Source organism: Plecotus auritus, assembly GCF_963455305.1.
Source record: "Plecotus auritus genome assembly, chromosome: 10".
Lineage (NCBI taxonomy): Eukaryota > Metazoa > Chordata > Mammalia > Chiroptera > Vespertilionidae > Plecotus > Plecotus auritus.
This window is the reverse complement of record NC_137785.1, coordinates 42,054,537-42,073,198: the sequence shown is the minus strand read 5'-3', so window position 1 is coordinate 42,073,198 and position 18,662 is coordinate 42,054,537. Positions and strand designations below refer to the sequence as shown.

At 43.5% G+C, this 18,662-nt stretch overlaps 1 protein-coding gene across 1 annotated transcript in view; it reads left to right on the top strand.

Annotated features, from left to right (window-relative positions):
• ZFP1 (ZFP1 zinc finger protein) overlaps positions 1 to 18,662 on the top strand; it is a 38,812-nt gene that overhangs the window by 662 nt on the left and 19,488 nt on the right. Inside the window, exon 2 of the mRNA XM_080643838.1 lies at positions 8,714 to 8,770. Coding sequence (XP_080499964.1) covers positions 8,756 to 8,770 — 15 coding nt within the window. The 5' untranslated portion in view covers positions 8,714 to 8,755. The remainder of the gene's footprint in view (positions 1 to 8,713; positions 8,771 to 18,662) is intronic.

The following is an 18,662-nucleotide window of genomic DNA, read 5'->3' as shown; positions in this document are numbered from 1 at the left end:
TGAAGGAGAGCGCTGACCTCTTTGCAGGAGCCTTCCCAGCTAGGTGTTCACCCAACCCTCACCCCTACCCTGGGACTTCGCTAGCATCCCAGGCTCCACCGAAGAAAAAACGTCCGCTCAGAAGGGTGAAGTGATTTGCGCAGGTCACACGGCCAGCTGGTACTTATGTGGGTGGCAAATCTCTTCATTTGCCTTTTGACACTGCTCACTGGTAGGTTTTGCTATGCAGGCGTTTTCAATTTCTCTCCATTTGAATTTACTGCTCTTGCCTTTTATGGCACTCAAAGCCTTCACTACTTGGGATTATACAAGTTTTCTGATGATTCCCAGTGGTACTTTAGAATAGTGTGGGTTTTCTTTTCGTTGTTTTTTTTTTTAATTGCTGGTACTCTTATTGTGATCCCGGTAATGGTTACATTAAATTAGGGGGAATGTACACCATTATGATGTTGGGTCTTACTGTAGACCTTCCCCATTTGTTCAAATCCTCTTTTATTTTTACCCCCCTGCAGTATTTTAAAATTTTTATAAAATAATTGCGTTTTTCTTAACTTTATTCTTACATAGTTATTTCAATGCTATTGAAGATGAAATTTTTCGATTATTTTATCTTTTTTCTCTCGTATTTGCTATTTCCCATTTTTTAAGTTTGTGTATTTGAGATTTGTCCCTTTTTTTCCTCCATTAGTGTAGCTCATGGTTATCTGTTTTATCCACGTAAGAAACATTCAAACCTGTAGAGAATTTTTGTGAGTTTATTTGAGCCAAGCTGTCGATAATTGCCAGGAAGCAAAATCTCAACAGATTGAGAAAATGCTCCAGAAAATGGCAGTTTTGCATCTTATTTTATACTGGGGTTGGATAAAAAGTAAAACGATAAACACATCTTTTAAATAGGTGGGTACAGGATAGTTATCAGTCAACCATTAACAGGATAACAATAACAATGAGAGGATTCTTGGTCTCTGCCTTGGTGCATTGGTTGTGCCCTGAAGAGTCTGGAAAAAGGGAGGTATGAAAAAGAAAAAAAGCCCTAGCTGGTTTGGCTCAGCGGATAGAGCATCGGCCTGCGGACTGAGGGGTCCCAGGTTCGATTCAGGTCAAGGGCACATGCCCGGGTTGCAGGCTGGATCCCCAGTAGGGGGCGTGCAGGAGGCAGCCAATCAATGATTCTCTCTCATCAATATTTCTATCTCTCCCCTCTACCTTCCTGTCTGAAATCAATAAAAATATATTAAAAAGAAAAAGGGAGGTTACATTGACATTCCAAAGGTATGTTATGGTAGATGCTAAAAGACAATAGACAGGTTTAATTAAGGTGAAGATTGACTTTTGTCAGGGAAGATTCTAGCCTAGAGAACATGACTACCTTTTAGAAACTCCTTTTAGTTAAAAAGTTTTTTTTAAATACATTTTTATTGATTTCAGAGAGAAAGGGAGAGGGAGAGAGAGATGGAAACATCAATGATGAGAGAGAATCACTGATTGGCTGCCTACTGCACACCCTCCACTGGGGACGGAGCCTGCAACCCCACATGTGCCCTTGACTGGAATAGAACCGGGTACCCTTCAGTCCTCAGGCCAAGGCTCCATCCACTGAACCCAACTGGCTTGGGCAGTAATATTTTTAAATAACCAGCTTTTGGTTTCATTGAATTTCCCTATTTTTCTGTTTTCAGTGTCATTGATTTCTGCTCTTACCTTTATTATTTCCTTCCTTATGCTTGCTTTGGGTTAAGTTTACCTTTTTTTTATTATTATTAAGGTGGAAGCTGAGGTCACTGAAACCTTTTTTCTTATAGAAATAGTTTAATGCTATAACTGTCCATCTGAATACTGCTGTAGCTACATCTCTCAAATTTTTAAATATTGTTTTCATTTCTGTATGTTTTTTTAAACATCCCTTGTGATTTTCTTTTTCACCCATTGGTTATTTAGAAGTCTGTTTAATTTCCAAGTATTTGGGGGTTTTCCAAATCTCTTTCTATTAATGATTTCTACTTTAATTCTGTTTTTTAAAAAATATACTCTCAAATTTCAATTCTTTAAAACTTGTTGAGGTTGGCCCTAGCTGGGTAGCTCAGTTGGTTAGAGCATCGTCCTCATATATGCCAAGATTGGGGGTTTGATTTCCAGTCAGGGCACATACAAGAGTTAAGCAATGAATGCATAAATAAATGGAACAACAAATTGATGTCTCTCTCTCTTCCCCCTCTCCTCCTCTTCCCCCCTACTCCCTATAAAATCAATTAGTAAATTAATTTAGAAAAACTTTGAGGTTTGTTTTACAGTCAAGAATATGATTTATTTTGGTGACTGTTTCATATGTACTTTAATGACTATTGTACTGTCAGTGGAGTCTTCTAGAAATAATACTAAATGGGTTAGGGTAGTTGATACTGTGGTTCAGTTCTTCTGTATCCTTAGTGGTTTTCTATCTGTTCTGTCACTGAGGAAAAAGTATTGACATCTCCAACTATAATTATGGATTTATCAATTTTTCCTTTTTTAAATAATTTCTTCTTGTGTTTTGAAGTTCTTTTGTTAGGTACATATACATTTAGGATTATTCTGTCTTAGTGGTGATTTCCCACATTTATTATTATGAACAATCACTCTTTATCCCTCGTAATATTCCTTCTGAAATTTATTCTGTCTGGTATTTATATAATTACTAGAGGCCCGGTGCATGAAATTCATGCACCGGGGGAGGGTGTCCCTAAGCCCAGCCTGCACCCTCTCCAGTCTGGGACCCCTCGAGGGATGTTCTACTGCTCGTTTAAGCCTGATCCCACCGGGCAGTTGGACATCCCTATCACAATCCAGGACTGCTGGCTCCCAACTGCTCACCTGCCTGCCTTCCTGATTGCCCCTAACCGCTTCTGCCTGCCAGCCTGATCACCCCCTAACCACTCCCCTGCCAGCCTGATTGATGCCTAACTGCTCCCCTGCCAGCCTGTTTGCCCCTAACTGCCCTCCCCTGCAGGCCTGGTCACCCCTAACTGCCCTCCCCTGCAGGCCTGGTCCCCTCCAACTGCCCTTCCCTGCAGGCCTGGTCACCCCTAACTGCCCTCCCCTGCAGGCCTGGTCCCCCCCAACTGCCCTCCCCTGCAGGCCTGGGTCCCCCCCCCAACTGCCCTCCCCTACAGGCCTGGTCCCCGCCAACTGCTTTCCCCTGTAGGCCTGGGTCCCTCCCAACTGCCTTTCCCTGCAGGCCTGGTCACCCCCAACTTCCCTCCTCTGCTGGCTTGGTCACCCCTAACTACCCTCCCCTGCTGGCCTGATCGCCCACAACTGCCCTCCCTTGCAGGCCTGGTCCCTCCCAACTGCCCTACCTTGCTGGCCATCTTGTGGTGGCCATCTTATGTCAGCCATCTTGTGTCCACATGGGGGCAGGATCTTTGACCACATGGGGGCAGCCATCTTGTGTGTTGGAGTGATGGTCAATCTGCATATTACTCTTATATTAGATAGTATAGAGGCCTGGTGGACAGGTGGGGGTCAGCTGGTTTGCCCTGAAGGGTGTCCCAGATCAGGGTGGGGTTCCCTTGGGGCGTGGGGCAGCCTGGGAGAGGGGCCTGTGGTGGTTTGCAGGCCAGCCACGCCCCCTGGCGACCCAAGCGGAGGCCCTGGTATCTGGGGTTTATTTATCTTCTACAATTGAAACTTTGTAGCCTGGAGCGGAGCCAAGCCTTCTGCTTGCTCCGAGGCGGCAGCCATCTCTGTTGGGATTTATGTATCTTCTATAATTGAAACTTTGTAGCCTTAAGCAGAGGCCTGGCCAGCCAGGGCTGCAGAAGCTTGGCTTCCTCCATCGCCGCGGGCAACCCTAGCCTCCTGCTCTTTCCAGCTCCGTGGCTGCCGCCATTTCTGTTTGAATTTATGTATCTTCTATCATTGAAACTTTGTAGCCTTGAATGGAGGCCTAGGCCAGCAAGGGCAGGCAGAAAGCTTGGCTTCCTCCATTGCTGGGGAAACCCAAGCCTCCCTCCTGCTCTCTGTGGCTGCAGCCATCTTGGTTGGGTTTATTTGCATATTCGCTCCTGATTGGCTGGTGGGCGTAGCTGGTGGGCGTGACTTGTGGGCATAGCGGAGTTATGGTCAATTCGCATATTACTCTTTTATTAGATAGGATTACAGCTTTTTTCTTTGGGTCTGCAAGGTATATCTTTTTTGATCCTTTTACTTTTGACCTAGTTATGTTTTTATATTTAAAACAGTCTGCTTATATACAGCACATATTTGGCATTGCTTTTTTTCTTAATTAAATCTTTATTGTTCAGATTACTACAGTTGTTCCTCTTTTTTCCCACCATAGCTCCCCTCCACCCGGTTCCCACCCCACCCCATGCCCTTACCTCCCCCCCACCCCCAGCACTGTCCTCATCCACCTCATCCATAGGTGTACGATTTTTGTCCATTCTCTTCCTGCACCCCCCACACTCCTTTCCCCCCGAGAATTGTCAGTCCATTCCCTTTCTATGCCCCTGATTCTGTTATATTCACCAGATTATTCTGTTCATCAGATTTTTTATTCACTTGATTTTTAGATTCACTTGTTGATAGATATGTATTTGTTGTTCATAATTTTTATCTTTACCTTTTTCTTCTTCCTCTACTTAAAGAATACCTTTCAGCATTTCATATAATACTGGTTTGGCAGTGATGAACTCCTTGAGTTTTTTCTTATCTGTGAAGCTCTTTATCTGCCCTTCAATTCTGAATGATAGCTTTGCTGGGTAGTGTAATCTTGGTTGTAGGTTCTTGCTATTCATCACATTGAAAATTTCTTGCCACTCCCATCTGGCCTGCATAGTTTCTGTTGAGAAATCAGCTGACAGTCGTATGGGTGCTCCCTTGTAGGTAACTAACTGTTTTTCTCTTGCTGCTTTTAATATTCTCTCTTTGTCTTTTGCTCTTGGCATTTTAATTATGATGTGTCTTGGTGTGGTCCCCTTTGGATTCTTATTGTTTAGGGTTCTCTGCGCTTCCTGAACTTGTAAGTCTATTTCTTTCACCAGGTGGGGGAAGTTTTGGGTCATTATCTCTTCAAATAGGTTTTCAGTATCTTTCTCTCTTCTGGCACCCCCATAATTTGGATGTTGGTACACTTGAAGTTGTCCCAGAGGCTTCTTACACTATCTGCATATTTTTGGATTCTTTTTCCTTTTTCCAGTTGTTTTTTGCTTCTTTGTATTTCAAATCTTTGACTTGATTCTTGTGATTCTCTAGTCTGCTGTTGGATCTCTGTATATTATTTTTTATTTCAGTTAGTGTATGTTTAATTTCTAGTTGGTCCTTTTTCATATCCTCGAGGCTCTCACTAAATTTATCGGCCTTTTCTAGAAAATTCTTGAAAAACCTTATAACTGTGGTTTTGAACTCTATATCCAGTCGTTTGCTTTCCTCCATTTCTGTCATTTGTGACCTGTTTCTTTGTCTCCACATTTTGGCTGCTTCCCTGAGTTGATAGAGTGGCTTTGTGTGCTAGGTGTCCTTTAGGGCCCAGTGGCTCAGCCACCCAGTTACCTGAGGTGGACACTCCTGGTGTACTTCTTTGTGGGCTGTGTGCACAGTCTTATTGTTGGTATCACTGGGAGGAGTTGACCTCCAAGCCAATTGGCTGTGAGGATCAGCTGTGTCTACGATGGGAGAACTTCTGTGCTGGAGACACCCTTATGAGGCAATACTTGCTTCAGTGGGGCTTTGGTGCTCACTGAGTCTGCCTCCTGAGTGTGTCCCTTATGGATTGAGGAGTTGTAATCTGGATGGTCCTACTCTGACCCCTGGGTACACTGGCTCTTGGATCTTCAAGGAGGTGCTAATTTAGCCTCTGCCTGAGGCCACCCAGTAGGAGCTACGGAGAGATCTGCAGATTCCTCTTCTTTGTTTGGGTTTTGGATGTGCCCAGATGAGGCCCAGCTGTGAAGCAGTGCAAGCTGCTGTGGGGCCTTGAGCCTTCTTTTGGATATTCTGGGTCTCTCTGAGTCGGCTGCAGTTTGTTAGGTAATTTTAGATTTCAAAGGACAAGGCCATTCATATGCAAAAGCCTCTGCGCACAGCTGGGGTGGGGCGGGGTCTCAGGGTGGAGCAAACAGCAATGACTTCCCGTCAGCCCTACCCTAAGAGGCCCCTGGGTCTCAGTGTCCCTTGGTAATCGCTGCAAGCACCTCTGAGAGAAAACCGCCCTTGTGTTCTGGCCCGTTGCCAGACAGTCCAGTTTCTTCCTGTATGAGTCTGGGTCCCAGAGTCTCGTCCGGAACTGGAGTTCAGAGCAGTCGGGAGCTTGTGTCTCCCTGCGGATTGAAAAAGCCAGCCCCGTACTCAGTTGCCAGCCCTCTCCGCATGCGCGCCTCTGTACCTCTGCACTTTACTTCCACACCTCCTCTGAGTCTCAGTGTGCTTTTCTCTTCCCTTCTAGTTGCAGAATTTCCACTCAGCCAGCCTTCCTGTGGTTTTGGATGATGTCCGTTTTGTCTTTTAGGTGTAGTTTTGAAGTGGTTGTGCAAGGCAGCAAGTTCAGGTGTTTACCTATGCCGCCATCTTGGTTTCTCCCGGCATTGCTTTTTTATTGATAACCTTTGTCATTTAATTGGTGTGTTTATACCAATTGTTGATGTGGCTAGATTAAAATCAACCATATTGCTAGTTTTTTTCTACTTGTCTCATCTGATCTTTCTTCTTATTTTCTTCTTTTTCTGACTGCTTTTGGATTTTGTGAGTACTTTTTATGATTTCACTTTTTTCTCACTGTCTGCTTATCATTTATACTGCTTTAAAAAATTTTTTTCTGTTGTAATCACAGGGACTTTTAAATAATATTATGCTGTGTAATGTAAGATCCTTAAAATAGTACACTCCCAATTTCATTACCTCACTCTTTGTGCTATTATTTATCTTTATTTTTAACCATAGGGGAGATCTTTATTTCTTTGTGTAGATCCAGGTTTCTGTCTGGTATCATTTTCCTTCTATCTGAAGAACTTGTTTAAATAAAATATTTATTTTTTTTTTAAATATATTTTATTGATTTCTTACAGAGAGGAAGGGAGAGGTATAGAGAGTTAGAAACATCGATGAGAGAGAAACATCGATCAGCCGCCTCCTGCACACCCCCTACTGGGGATGTGCATGCAACCAAGGTACATGCCCTTGACCGGAATTGAACCCGGGAACCTTCAGTCCACAGGCCGATGTTCCATCCACTGAGCCAAACCAGTTAGGGCTAAATAAAATATTTCTTATAGTATAGGTCTATTGTAACGAATTCTGTTTTTGCTTATTTAAAAAGGATTTTATCTCTTTTTTATTTTGAAAGGTATATTTGCTGGGTATAGAATTCTGGTTGATAGATTTTTTTTAAAGCACATTAAAGATGTCAGTACATTGTCTTCTGACTTCTATATTTTCTGATGAAAATGGCTGTGATTATTTCTTTCTCTGTATATAGTATGCCTATTTTTCCTCTGGCTGCTTTCAAAACTTCCTCTTTGACTTTGGTTTTCAGTGGTCTGACTATGATGTGTCCTTGTGTGTCTTTGTTTTTTGTGTGTGTTTTTTTCTTCTATTTTATTGATTTTTTTTACAGAGAGGAAGGGAGAGGGATGGAGAGTTAGAAACACCGATGAGAGAGAAACATCGATCAGCTGCCTCCCTCCCCAGTAGGGGTTGTGCCTGCAACCACGGTACATGCCCTTGACTGGAATCGAACCTGGGACCCTTCAGTCGGCAGGCCGATGCTCTATCCACTGAGCCAAACCGGTTAGGGCCTTGTGTGTTTGTTGTTTTTTACGGGGGGCGAGGGGGTGTTAGCCTATTTGGATAAATTGTCTGAGCTTCTTGGATCTGTGATTTGATATTCATTATTTTTGGAAAATTCTTGGCTATTATATCTTTAAATATTTCTGTCCCATTTTTTCCCTCTCCTTTTGGGTTTCCAATGACATGTTTGTTAGGTCATTTGATATTGTGCCACAGCCCTTGGATACTCTGCCCTTTTATTTTTTTCTTCCATTTTCTCTTTTTATTTCAGTTTGAGTAATTTTTTTAACCTATCTTAAGATTTCCTCAGTTTAATAATGAGGCTGTTGAAGGTATTCTTTCAACTTGGTTACTATTTTTCTTTCTTAGCATATTCATCTGATTCCTTTCTTGCAATTTCCATCTCTTCTGAAATTCTCTATTCATGTTGTAGATAACCTTTCCCATTAAAGCCTTTAATATATGAATTATATTTGTTTTAAATTCCCTGTCTATATTTATTAGTTGAGGTTTCTGTTGATTACTTTTTCTCTTGATAGTGGGTGTTTTTACTCATGCCTTTTCAGGTGTGTCATAATGTGTGATTGAAGGTGAATGCTGCCAGTATGATCCTTTCTGCCCCTTTTTGGTTTTTTTAAATATATATATTTTTGTATTGATTTCAGAGAGGAAGGGGGAGAGAGAGAGAGAGAGAGAGAGAGAGAGAGAGAGACATCAATGATGAGAGAGAATCATTTATCAGCTGCCTCCGGGAATCTAACCGTGACTTCCTGGTTCATAAGTGGATGTTCATCCACTGAGCCTCACCACTTGGGCCTTTCTGCCCCTTTTGAAGAGGCAAAGTGACTATCCCAGGAGGTGATGTTTTCCCAGTTGATGTGCAGGGATTTCTTGGAGTTCTGAAGCAGGTCATATCTTTAATAACAATACCTTCCCTTTTGCTTTATTCCAGGTCTGCCTTCATATCTGTGCCTTTACCTAAAAGCTACCAAAAATGAACAAATCCCAGGTGAGTTGTTTATTCCCAATTTTGTTTTTTTAGTACATTTGAGGAAGTTTATAAGGATTCAGAATATGAAACAAAAGTATAGATAAGTGAAATGCAAGGAAAACAGAGTAAATACAATACCAGCAGCTGAAAAGCAAACCAAGTTAATTAAATGCCTTACGTTGGTTATGAATACCATTTTCTTGGTTGTTTAGCATTAGGTCTGAAGAAATTTTATAGACCTTCATTTAGATGGTGTTTTGGACAGCATCTGCAGAAGCAACCCAAATTAAAAGGGTTATTAATTTGTCTACAGTTATTTCATGTTCCATTCTTCAGTACAAATGCAGAATTTTATTATGTGTATTTTATTCTTCTAATCAAATTAGCATGATGCAGAAAACTCAGTAAATATTTGGGTGTGTATTTAAATGCTCATCTAACCTCCACAAGTTTCATTGTTACTATTTTCTTGAGTAGCTTCTCAGAGTTTATTTGTACATATGTACAAAGTACAAATATAGGTTATCATAAGATAGACTAGAGGCCCGGTGCATGAAATTCATGCACGGGGCGGGGGTGGGGGGTGTCCCTCAGCGCAGCCTGCACCCTCTCCAATCTGGGACCCCTTGAGGGATGTCCGACTGCCCTCACACAATCCAGGACTGCTGGCTCCCAACCGCTTGCCTGCCTGCCTGCCTGATTGCCTCTAACCGCTTCTGCCTGCCAGCCTGATCACCCCCTAACCACTCCCCTGCCAGGCTGATTGACGCCTAACTGCTCCCCTGCCAGCCTGTTCCCCCGCAACTGCCCTCCCCTGCAGGCCTGATCCCCCTCAACTGCCCTCCCCTGCTGGCCTGGTTGCCCCTAACTGCCCTCCCATGCTGGCCTGGTCGCCCCCAACTGCCCTCCCCTGCAGGCCTGGTTCCCCCCCAATTGTCCTCCCCTGCTGGCCTGATCTCCCCCAACTGCCCTCCCCTACCAACCATCTTGTGTCCACATGGGGGCGGCTATCTTTGACCACATGGAGGCAGCCATCTTGTGTGTTGGTGTGATGGTCAATTTGCATATTACTCTTTTATTAGATAGGATTATTAATCATACTGTTCTATTTATATGTTTTGTTTTTAATTAATAGACTTCATTTTTTAGAGCAGTTTTGGGTTTACAGAAAATTTGAGTGGAAAAGTACAGAGTTCCCATATATTCCCTCTACACACAGTTTACTCCCATTATCTTACATTAATGTGGTATACCTGTTACAACTGATGAGTCAATATTGATAACTTAAACTAAAGTACATAGATTACATTGAGATTCACTCTTGGTATTGTATATTCTGTGGATTTTGACTAATATATAATGACGTGTATCTATCATTTTAATATAGAGAATAGTTTACTGCCCTAAAAATCCCATGTGCTCTATTTATTTATCCTCACTCCTCTCTGAGCCCCTGGCAGACACTGCTCTTTTTTTTGGGACAGCAATTTATTCTCGTTTACAGATGGAAACTGAGGCCCAGAGTGGGTAAATGCTTACCCAAGATTGCAAAGAAGTAGGAAGTGTGGAATCTAACACTTTGCAGTTACAGGGGCCTTTTTCAAACCCAGTTTCTCTTGATTCCTTCCATCATCCTTGTGGGGGAAGAATTACCTTGTAAAGCTGAGGAAACCAAGTTCTGAGATAAGCTACTTGCCGAAGGCCAGGCCTACAGCATGTTGGTGGGTAGTCCTGGGCCTTCCCGTGCCAAGGCTTACCCATGACCCCATGGGCCCAGTACCTTGTAGCTGACTTCTTGTTCTGCTCCTTGGCAATGGAGTCATTGAGCTTCCTCTCAATTGCCAGGGAGGAATCCACACAGCATTCACCATCTCCACCAAGACAAACATTCTGGCCCACGCTGGGAGTTTGCAGATCTACACGTAGATGGCATTGCATGACTTTCCCACTGCTCTTTTTACTGTCTTTGTTGTTGTGCTTTTTCAGAATGTCATATAGTGGGAATCAGACAGTATGTAGTCTTTTCAGATTGGTTTCTTTCGCTTAGAAATAGGCATTTACGATTCCCCTGTGTCTTTTTATGGCTTGATAGCTCGTTTCTTTTTAGCACTGTATAATATTTTGTTATATGGCTGTACCACCATTTATTTATCCATTCACCTGTTAAAGGGGCATCTTGGTTACTTCTAAGTTTTGGTAATTGTGAATAAAGTTTCATATAAACATCATGTGCAAGGTTTTGCATAGACATAAAATACTAAGCATAATTTCTAGATTGTATGTCAAGAGTATGTTTTGTTTTGTAAGAAAAAGTTAAACTGTCTTCCAAAGTGGCCGTATCATTTTGTATTCCCACCATCAGTGAGTGAGAGTTCCTGTTGATCCACATCCTTGCCAGCATTTGGTGTTGTCAGTGTTGTAGATTTTGGTCATTGTGTAGCAGTGTCTTGTTATAATTTACAGGTCCCTGATTACATGATATAGAGCATATTTTCATGTACTTATTTTCCATCTGTATATCTTCTTGAGTGAGGTGTCTGTTATGACCTTTGTTGCCCCCCCTCCTTTTTTTTAAAGATATGCCTGTTTTTTATGTGTGGGGGAGGTTTTTTTGTTTGTTTTCTTTTAATCCTCACCCAGAAATATTTTCCATTGATTTTTTTTTTTTTTTTTTTTAAGAGAGTGGAAGAGGGAGGGAAAGACAGAAAGAACTATCCATGTGAGAGAAACACATGGATTGGTTGCCTCCTGCACAAGCCCCAACCAGGGCCCTGGCCAGAGAGGAGGCTGCAACTGAGATATGTCCCCTTGACTGGAATTGAACCCAGGACCCTTCGGTCCACAGGTTGACACTATCCACTGAGCCAAACGGCTAGGGCTTTTGGCCCATTTTTAAATCAGGTTGGTTGTTTTCTTATTGTTGAGTTTTAAGAGATTTTTTTATACAATTTGGATACCAGTTCTTTATCAGATACGTGTTTTAAAAAGATTTTTTTTCCATCTGTGGTTTGTCTTTTCATATTCTTGATTATGTATGTTTTTATTTCTCAGTAACATATCTTTAGTCTTTCCATACCTGAGCATAGTTTCCTAAATTTTTATTGTGTAATGTAACATGTATACAGTATTATAATACTCTTTACTTGTGGTATAACAAATATGTATACTTTAAATAAAATGGGCACCCATATACTTACCTAGGTTAAAAAATAGAACATTATCTGTTTTCTTTATTTTTGGTGTCTTTAAAAATTTTTTTATTTTTCAATTACAGTTGACATACAATATTATATTAGTTTCACAATACAGCATAGTGATTGTACATTTATATATCTCACAACATGATCATCCCAGTTTGTTCTCTGTATCTATAAGGTTGTTTTTGTTTTTAGATTCTATATGTAAGCAAAATCATATACTTGTCTTTCTCTGAAAGACTTATTTCATGTATCTCTTTTGGGATTCTTCTGCACTTCCTGGATTTGTATGTCTCTTTCCTTTGCTGGGTTTGGGAAGTTTTCAGTCCTTATTTCTTCAGATAGGTTTTCAGTCCCTTGCTCTCTCTCTTTTTCTGGTACCCCTGTGATGTGAATGTTGGTATGCTTGATGTTGTCCCAGAGTTCCCTTAAACCAGTGGTTGTCAACCGGTGGTCCACGAACCACTGGTGGTCCATGAGGTCCGAAAGGTTGGCGACCACTGGTTTAAGGAAACCTTTGGAGCAGTGGTCGCCAACCGGTAGTTTGTGGACCACTGGTAGTCCATGAGGTCTGAAAGTTTGGCAACCTACTGCCTTAAACTATGCTCTTTTTTTTTTTTTTTTTTTTAACTTCTTTCTCTTCGCTGTTCCATTTTGGGTGTTTTCCCGGTCACTGATTCAATTCTCTGCTTTATCTAATCAGATGTTGATTCCCTCTAATGTATTCATTTCAGTTGTTGTATCCTTCATTTCTGACTGGTTCCTTTTTATGTTTTCTATCTCTTATTATGTTTTCTATATCTCTGTTGAAATTCTCACTGAGTTCATCTATTCTTCCCCTGAGTTCATTGAGCATCCTTATAACCAGTGTTTTGAACTCTGTATCTGATAGATTGCTTGTTTTCATTTTGTTTAGTTATTTCTCTGGAGTTTTGTTCTGTTCTTTCATTTGGGACATGTTTCTTTGTCTCCTCATTTTTGCTGAATCCTGGTGTTTGTTTATATGCATTAAGGCAATCTGCTAAATCTCCCGCTCTTGACAAAGGGACTTTATATAGAAGCTGTCCTGTGGGGCCCAGTGGTACAGTCTCCCTGGTCACCTCAGCAAGTTGCTCCCTGGTTGTTATCCCCTGTGTGGGTTGTGTGTGCCCTTCTCTTGTGGTTGAGCCTCTATTGCTGTTAGCCTATCAGTGGGTGGGGTTGATCTTTAGGATGACTAGCTGTGAGGCCTGGCAGTGACTACAGCAGACAAGCTGTTGTACTGTGGCTGACCCCATGAAGCAGAAGTCACTTTAGTGGGGCTCTGGTGCCAATCAAGTTCTCCTTTCAGGTGTCTCATTTGTGTAACTGGTTGGGTGGTGGTCTGGTGTGGTCTGAAGCCAGCCACCGGATATGGTGGTTCTGGAGCAGGCCAAGTTCATCTGTCACATGTGCCAGCTTGGGGCCTCTTGGTAGGAGCTACAAAGTGATCTGTAGTTGGTTGCCACTTGTTCTGGTCTTGGAGGCACTTGGGAGAGGCCACAGTGCGAACTGAGGCTAGCACCATAGTGTGAGATGAGGCCAGCTGCCCACGTATGCTGGGCTTGTGGTGACTTAATGGAAGCTAAATTCCAGACCAAGACTGGCTGCCACTTATGCCAGGCTTGGTCCACTGAGGGGAGTTACAATGCAAGTTGAGACTGGTCACCATTTGTGCTGGACTTGGAGGCACTTATCAAGAGCTACAAGGTACACCAAGGCTACCTGCTAATCATTTGGTGTTGTGGACCTTTGAGAGATTTTGGGAAAATTCACAGCATGAGCCAAGGTAAGCCACTTATGAAGATGAACCACTGGAAAAGGCTTGGGCCGATGGGGTGGGGTCTTAGTGAATCACCAGGGCAGGGTGAGCAGTGTTAGCCAGGCTAGTGGAGAGCACAGATTTGATGTCTGCCTGCATCTGGCCAGCTGGGTGGGAGGAGAATTCCACAAAGGAACAATGGCTGGGGCCTGCCAGCAGTTTCAGCCCCAAAAGAGTTGCCCTGACCCCTAACCCTCTGGCCCTACCCCTCCAGCCCTTTCCTGAAGTTAGTCAATGTAGTTCCTTCCCTTACCTCCCTGGCTCTTGTGTGCTGCTGCCCCTGCACTGAAACTTGTAGCAAATTTGTGCGCAATTGAGTCTGCATGGGCCCTTTAACACGTTAAGCGCCATGTCAATCACCGGTGACTGACACTATACTCTGCATTCAGACCTGTCAGTCACTGGTGTCACCAGCTTATCGGTGAAATCGGATATCATGGGCTAAACGGAAAGGAAGACAAAACAGGCTTGGAATTTAACGTATTAAGACCTGTAAGGCCTCAGTCTCTAGCAGCACTTTATCTTTCTGGGATGCAATCCCTACGGGTTTTCACAACCAGATGTTATGGTAATTCCTCTTTCCAGCACTGATGTCCTAGGGGGAATCTCAGCAGCTGAGATATCTCCCCATCGTGGGTGTGGGACCTGTTTCAAGTCTCTGTCCCTTTTACCAGTCTCCACATTGCTGTTTCTATATCCTTAGTTACAGGAATTCTGTTCAACTAGTGTTCAGGTGGTTCTCAATGATGGCCTATAATTTAGCTGTAATTTTGATGTGGTTGGAGGAGAAGGTGATCACAGGGTGTACCTACACTGCCATCTTGACAGGAAGTCCCATTGTCCAATATCTATTTTTATGATACATTCTCTGATTGAATCCTCCCAGCAGGTAGCTATCTTTTTTTATATATAAATATGTTTTTATCAATTTCAGAGAGAAGAAGGGGGAGAGAGAGAGAGAGAGAGAGAGAGAGAGAGAGAAATATCAATGATGAGAGAGAATCATCTATCAGCTGCCTCCTGCATGCCCCAACTGGGGATCGAGCCCACAACCTGGGCATGCACCCTGACCAGAAATTGAACCAGGACCTCCTGGTTCATAGGTCGATGCTCAACACCTGAGCCACACCAGCCGGATGGCAGCTATTATTTTTATATTTTTGATTATCATTCCCTTAAAGATTTTACCACTTACATGTGCATCTCTAATCAATATAAACCCTAATAATTCGGGTATTTTTGTTTTGTTTTTTTATCCTTACCTGAGGATATGTTTTTTATTTTTTATTTTAATTTTTAGTTAATCCTCACTTGATATTTTTCCCACTGAGTTAATTTTTTTTTTTTTATTAATCCTCATTCTAGGATATATTTTTCCATGGATTTTTTTTTTTTTTTTTAGCGAGAGTGGAAGATAGAGGTCTTGAAAGACAGAGGGAAATTTTTATTTTTAAATATATCTTTATTGATTTCAGAGAGGAAGGGAAAAGGGAGAGAGTGAGAGAAACATCAGTGATGAGAGAGAATCATTGATTTGGCTGCCTCCTGCATGTCCCCTACTGGGGTTCAAGTCTGAAACCTGGGCACGTGCCCTTGACCAGAATCAAACCCGGGACTCTTTGGTCCACAGGCCAATGCTCTATCCACTGAGCCAAACCGGCTAGAGCTCCATTAATCTTTAGAGAGAGTGAGAGGGAAGAAGGGAGGCCAGGGTGAAGATATGTTTTTTTACTTTTACAGAGAAAGAGAGATGTCAATTTGAGAAACAAACATCAATAGTTTGCCTCCCATACACTCCCCATCTGGGATCGAACCCGTAACCTAGGTATGTGCCCTGACCAGGAATCGAACCCACAATCTTTTGGTATACAGGATGATGCTCCAATCAACTGAATTGGCAAAAACTCAGTTTTGAAAAACTAAAGCTGGAATTTACATTGCCATGTTTTACATAATTTTCTGTCTGATTGGTGGAGGGTTTTGTTTTTTTTTCTTCCAGATTTCAAAGATGTCCTTTCATGGACCCATGTTCCCTGTGTCAAGATTCAGGGTTTTTGTTTTTGTTTATTCAGGTTACATTAGCAAATGTCAGCTAAAGAGAAGTGAAACCACTCATGCATTTCTGATGGTAGTATAAAATGATGGTCTTACTGGGGAGCAAGCAATATAGCAAAACTTATCAAGCAAACACAAATCTAGTTGTGTCTAGAAATTTTGCTGGTATTGGATAAAAGCTTCTAGGAGAAGATGAGCTGAATAGTCTCTGGATTTACAAAAATTTCTATTGGAGAAGTCGTCATTGGCAAGGTCATGAGAAACAGGAAAACGTAAGATTGAGCCATCTGGCAGGGTCATAGTGTGGATCAGGTCTGGCAGGATTATAATTAGAGTGAGTGGGCTGCTCTTTATTCTATGACTAGAGGCCCAGTGCATGAATTCGTGTACCAGTGGGGTCCCTCAGCCTGGCCTGCGGGATTGGGTCGAAACCGGTTCTTCGACATCCCCCGAGGGGTCCCGGATTGCAAGAGGGCACAGGCCAGGCTGAGGGACCCCACTGGTGCACAGCCGGGGCCGGGGAGGGACCGCGGGAGGGCTCCAGGGCGTATCCGGCCCATCTCACTCAGTCCCGATCAGCCGGACCCCAGAAGCAAGCTAACCTACCAGTCACAGCGTCTGCCCCCTGGTGGTCAGTGCACGTCATAGCGAGCGGTTGAGTGGCCTTAGCATATCATTAGCATTTGATTGGTTGAATGGACGACCGTACACTTAGCATATTAGGCTTTTATTATATAGGATTAGAGGCCCGATGCACGAAATTTGTGCAAGAGTAGGCCTTCCTTCCCCCTGGCTGCTGGCACTGGCTTCCCTCTGGCACCCAGGACCTGGGCTTCCCTCCGGCCACCAGCAGGCACCCGGGACCCGGGCTTCCCTCACAGCCCCAGCTTCATCTGGAAGGTCATCCAGAAGGACGTCTGGTCTAATTAGCATATTATGCTTTTATTATTATAGATTCTTAGCTCACTAGTTAACTGCCAACTCTCAGGAATAGATCAGAGTGGAACACTTCTGTGAGATGAAATGAATATCCTCATTTGACCCAAGGCAGCCTGGTGTGAAGGGGAGAGATAAATGTCATCACCACATGCTCAAGATAAGCCAAGCCATGTACAGATAAGAATTTGGACTAAGAATCTTGTGTATCAATTCAGGCGTGTGAGGATATCTATATATATAAAACCCTAATATGCAAATAGACCAAATGTCGGAATAACCGAACAGCTGAACAACTGGTCGATATGACTTGCGCTGACCACCAGGGGGTGCGTGCGGAACATGGCAGGCGTCGGCAGCAGGTGGCAGAGAGCGGAACATGGTGGGTGTTGGCCATGGAGGGATGGTGGAGCAGGTGAGTGAGAGCGCACCAGACCAAAGTGGGGCGCCGGTCGCTGTCACCCAGGTGAGCCTCTGGCGGTTACTGAAAAATATTTGCTCTTGTGTGCCACGGTCCCACCCAGCGCTCATACCTGCTGCCGGCGCTCAGCACCATCAGCAGGTGCAAGCAGCGGCTGCCGGCCCCAATCACCCCTCAGGGCTTCTCCATCTCCCCCTGCTCCTGAGAGGTGATCGGGGCTGGCAGCCGCCGCTCGCACCCGCTGCCAGCACCTGGTGCTGGTCCTGATCGCTTGGCACTGTCAGTGGGTGTGAGTGGCAGCTGCTGGCCCCAATCACCCCTCAGGGCTTCTCCATCTCCCCCTGCTCCTGAGGGCAATTGGGGCAGCAGCTGCCACTCACACCCGCTGATGGCAATGGCCCCACTCGTACCTGCTGCTGGCACCAGCCCCCATCACTCCACACCATCAGTGGGTGCAAGCGGGGCTGGCGCTATCAGCGTGTGGGAGTGGCGGTGGCGGGAGTGGGGCTTCTGGCAGACGGGGGACCGGGGGCTGCGGTGGGAGGGCCTGGGTGGGGGAGCGGAGGATGGGCCGAGACCCGCCCCGTGCCCACCACAGCCTCGCGGCCCGCATTTCCTTTCAAAGTGCACGAATTCGTGCACTGGACCCCTAGTGTGTTTATAAAGCGTGGATCTTGCAAAAAAAAAAAAAAAAAGTATTTGGGCCCTAGCTGGTTTGGCTCAGTGGATAGAGCGCCAACTGTGGACTGAAGGGTCCTGGGTTCAATTCCGATCAGGGGCACATGCCCAGGTTGCAGGCTCAATCCCCAGTGGAGGGCGTGCAGGAGGCAGCCGATCAGTGATTCTCTCTCATCACTGATGTTTCTCTCTCCCTTCCTCTCTGAAATCAATAAAAATATATTTTAAAAAAACAGAATTTGGGCCAGGTTCACTCAGGCATTCTGCCTCAGGTTGAAAAGGTTAATCAGTGGTTGTAGGCGTAATTTTGATGACAGCCTTCAAAATTTCTTCTTTTGAATCACACTATTCCAGTTTGTACAAGCAATTTGGTATCAGTAGAGAAACTGCCATCCTGCAATCTCCTTCAAACCCCTCTTAGGAATTTCCTTCAGCTCCTTCCCATGTCATTGTCTTTTTGGATTACTATTGCTTTATTGGAGTCCATTGTTAATTAGCTTCTTGAGAAAGGGTACGTGAGAAATACATTTTTTTGATACTTTGTATTTCTGAAAATGTCTTTGTTCAGTTCTGATACTTGATTGATAGATAATATGGGGATTTGTCCATTCCTTTCTTTAGTTTAGCTTAGTTCTGTCAGTTTTAGCTTATGTAATTTGAGCTATGTTATTGAGTACATACACATTTATTATGTGCACATTTATGTATGTTCTGTCGTCCTGATGATTTACCCTTCTATCATTTTGGAATGTCATTCTTTATTTCTGGTTATAATCCTTGTTT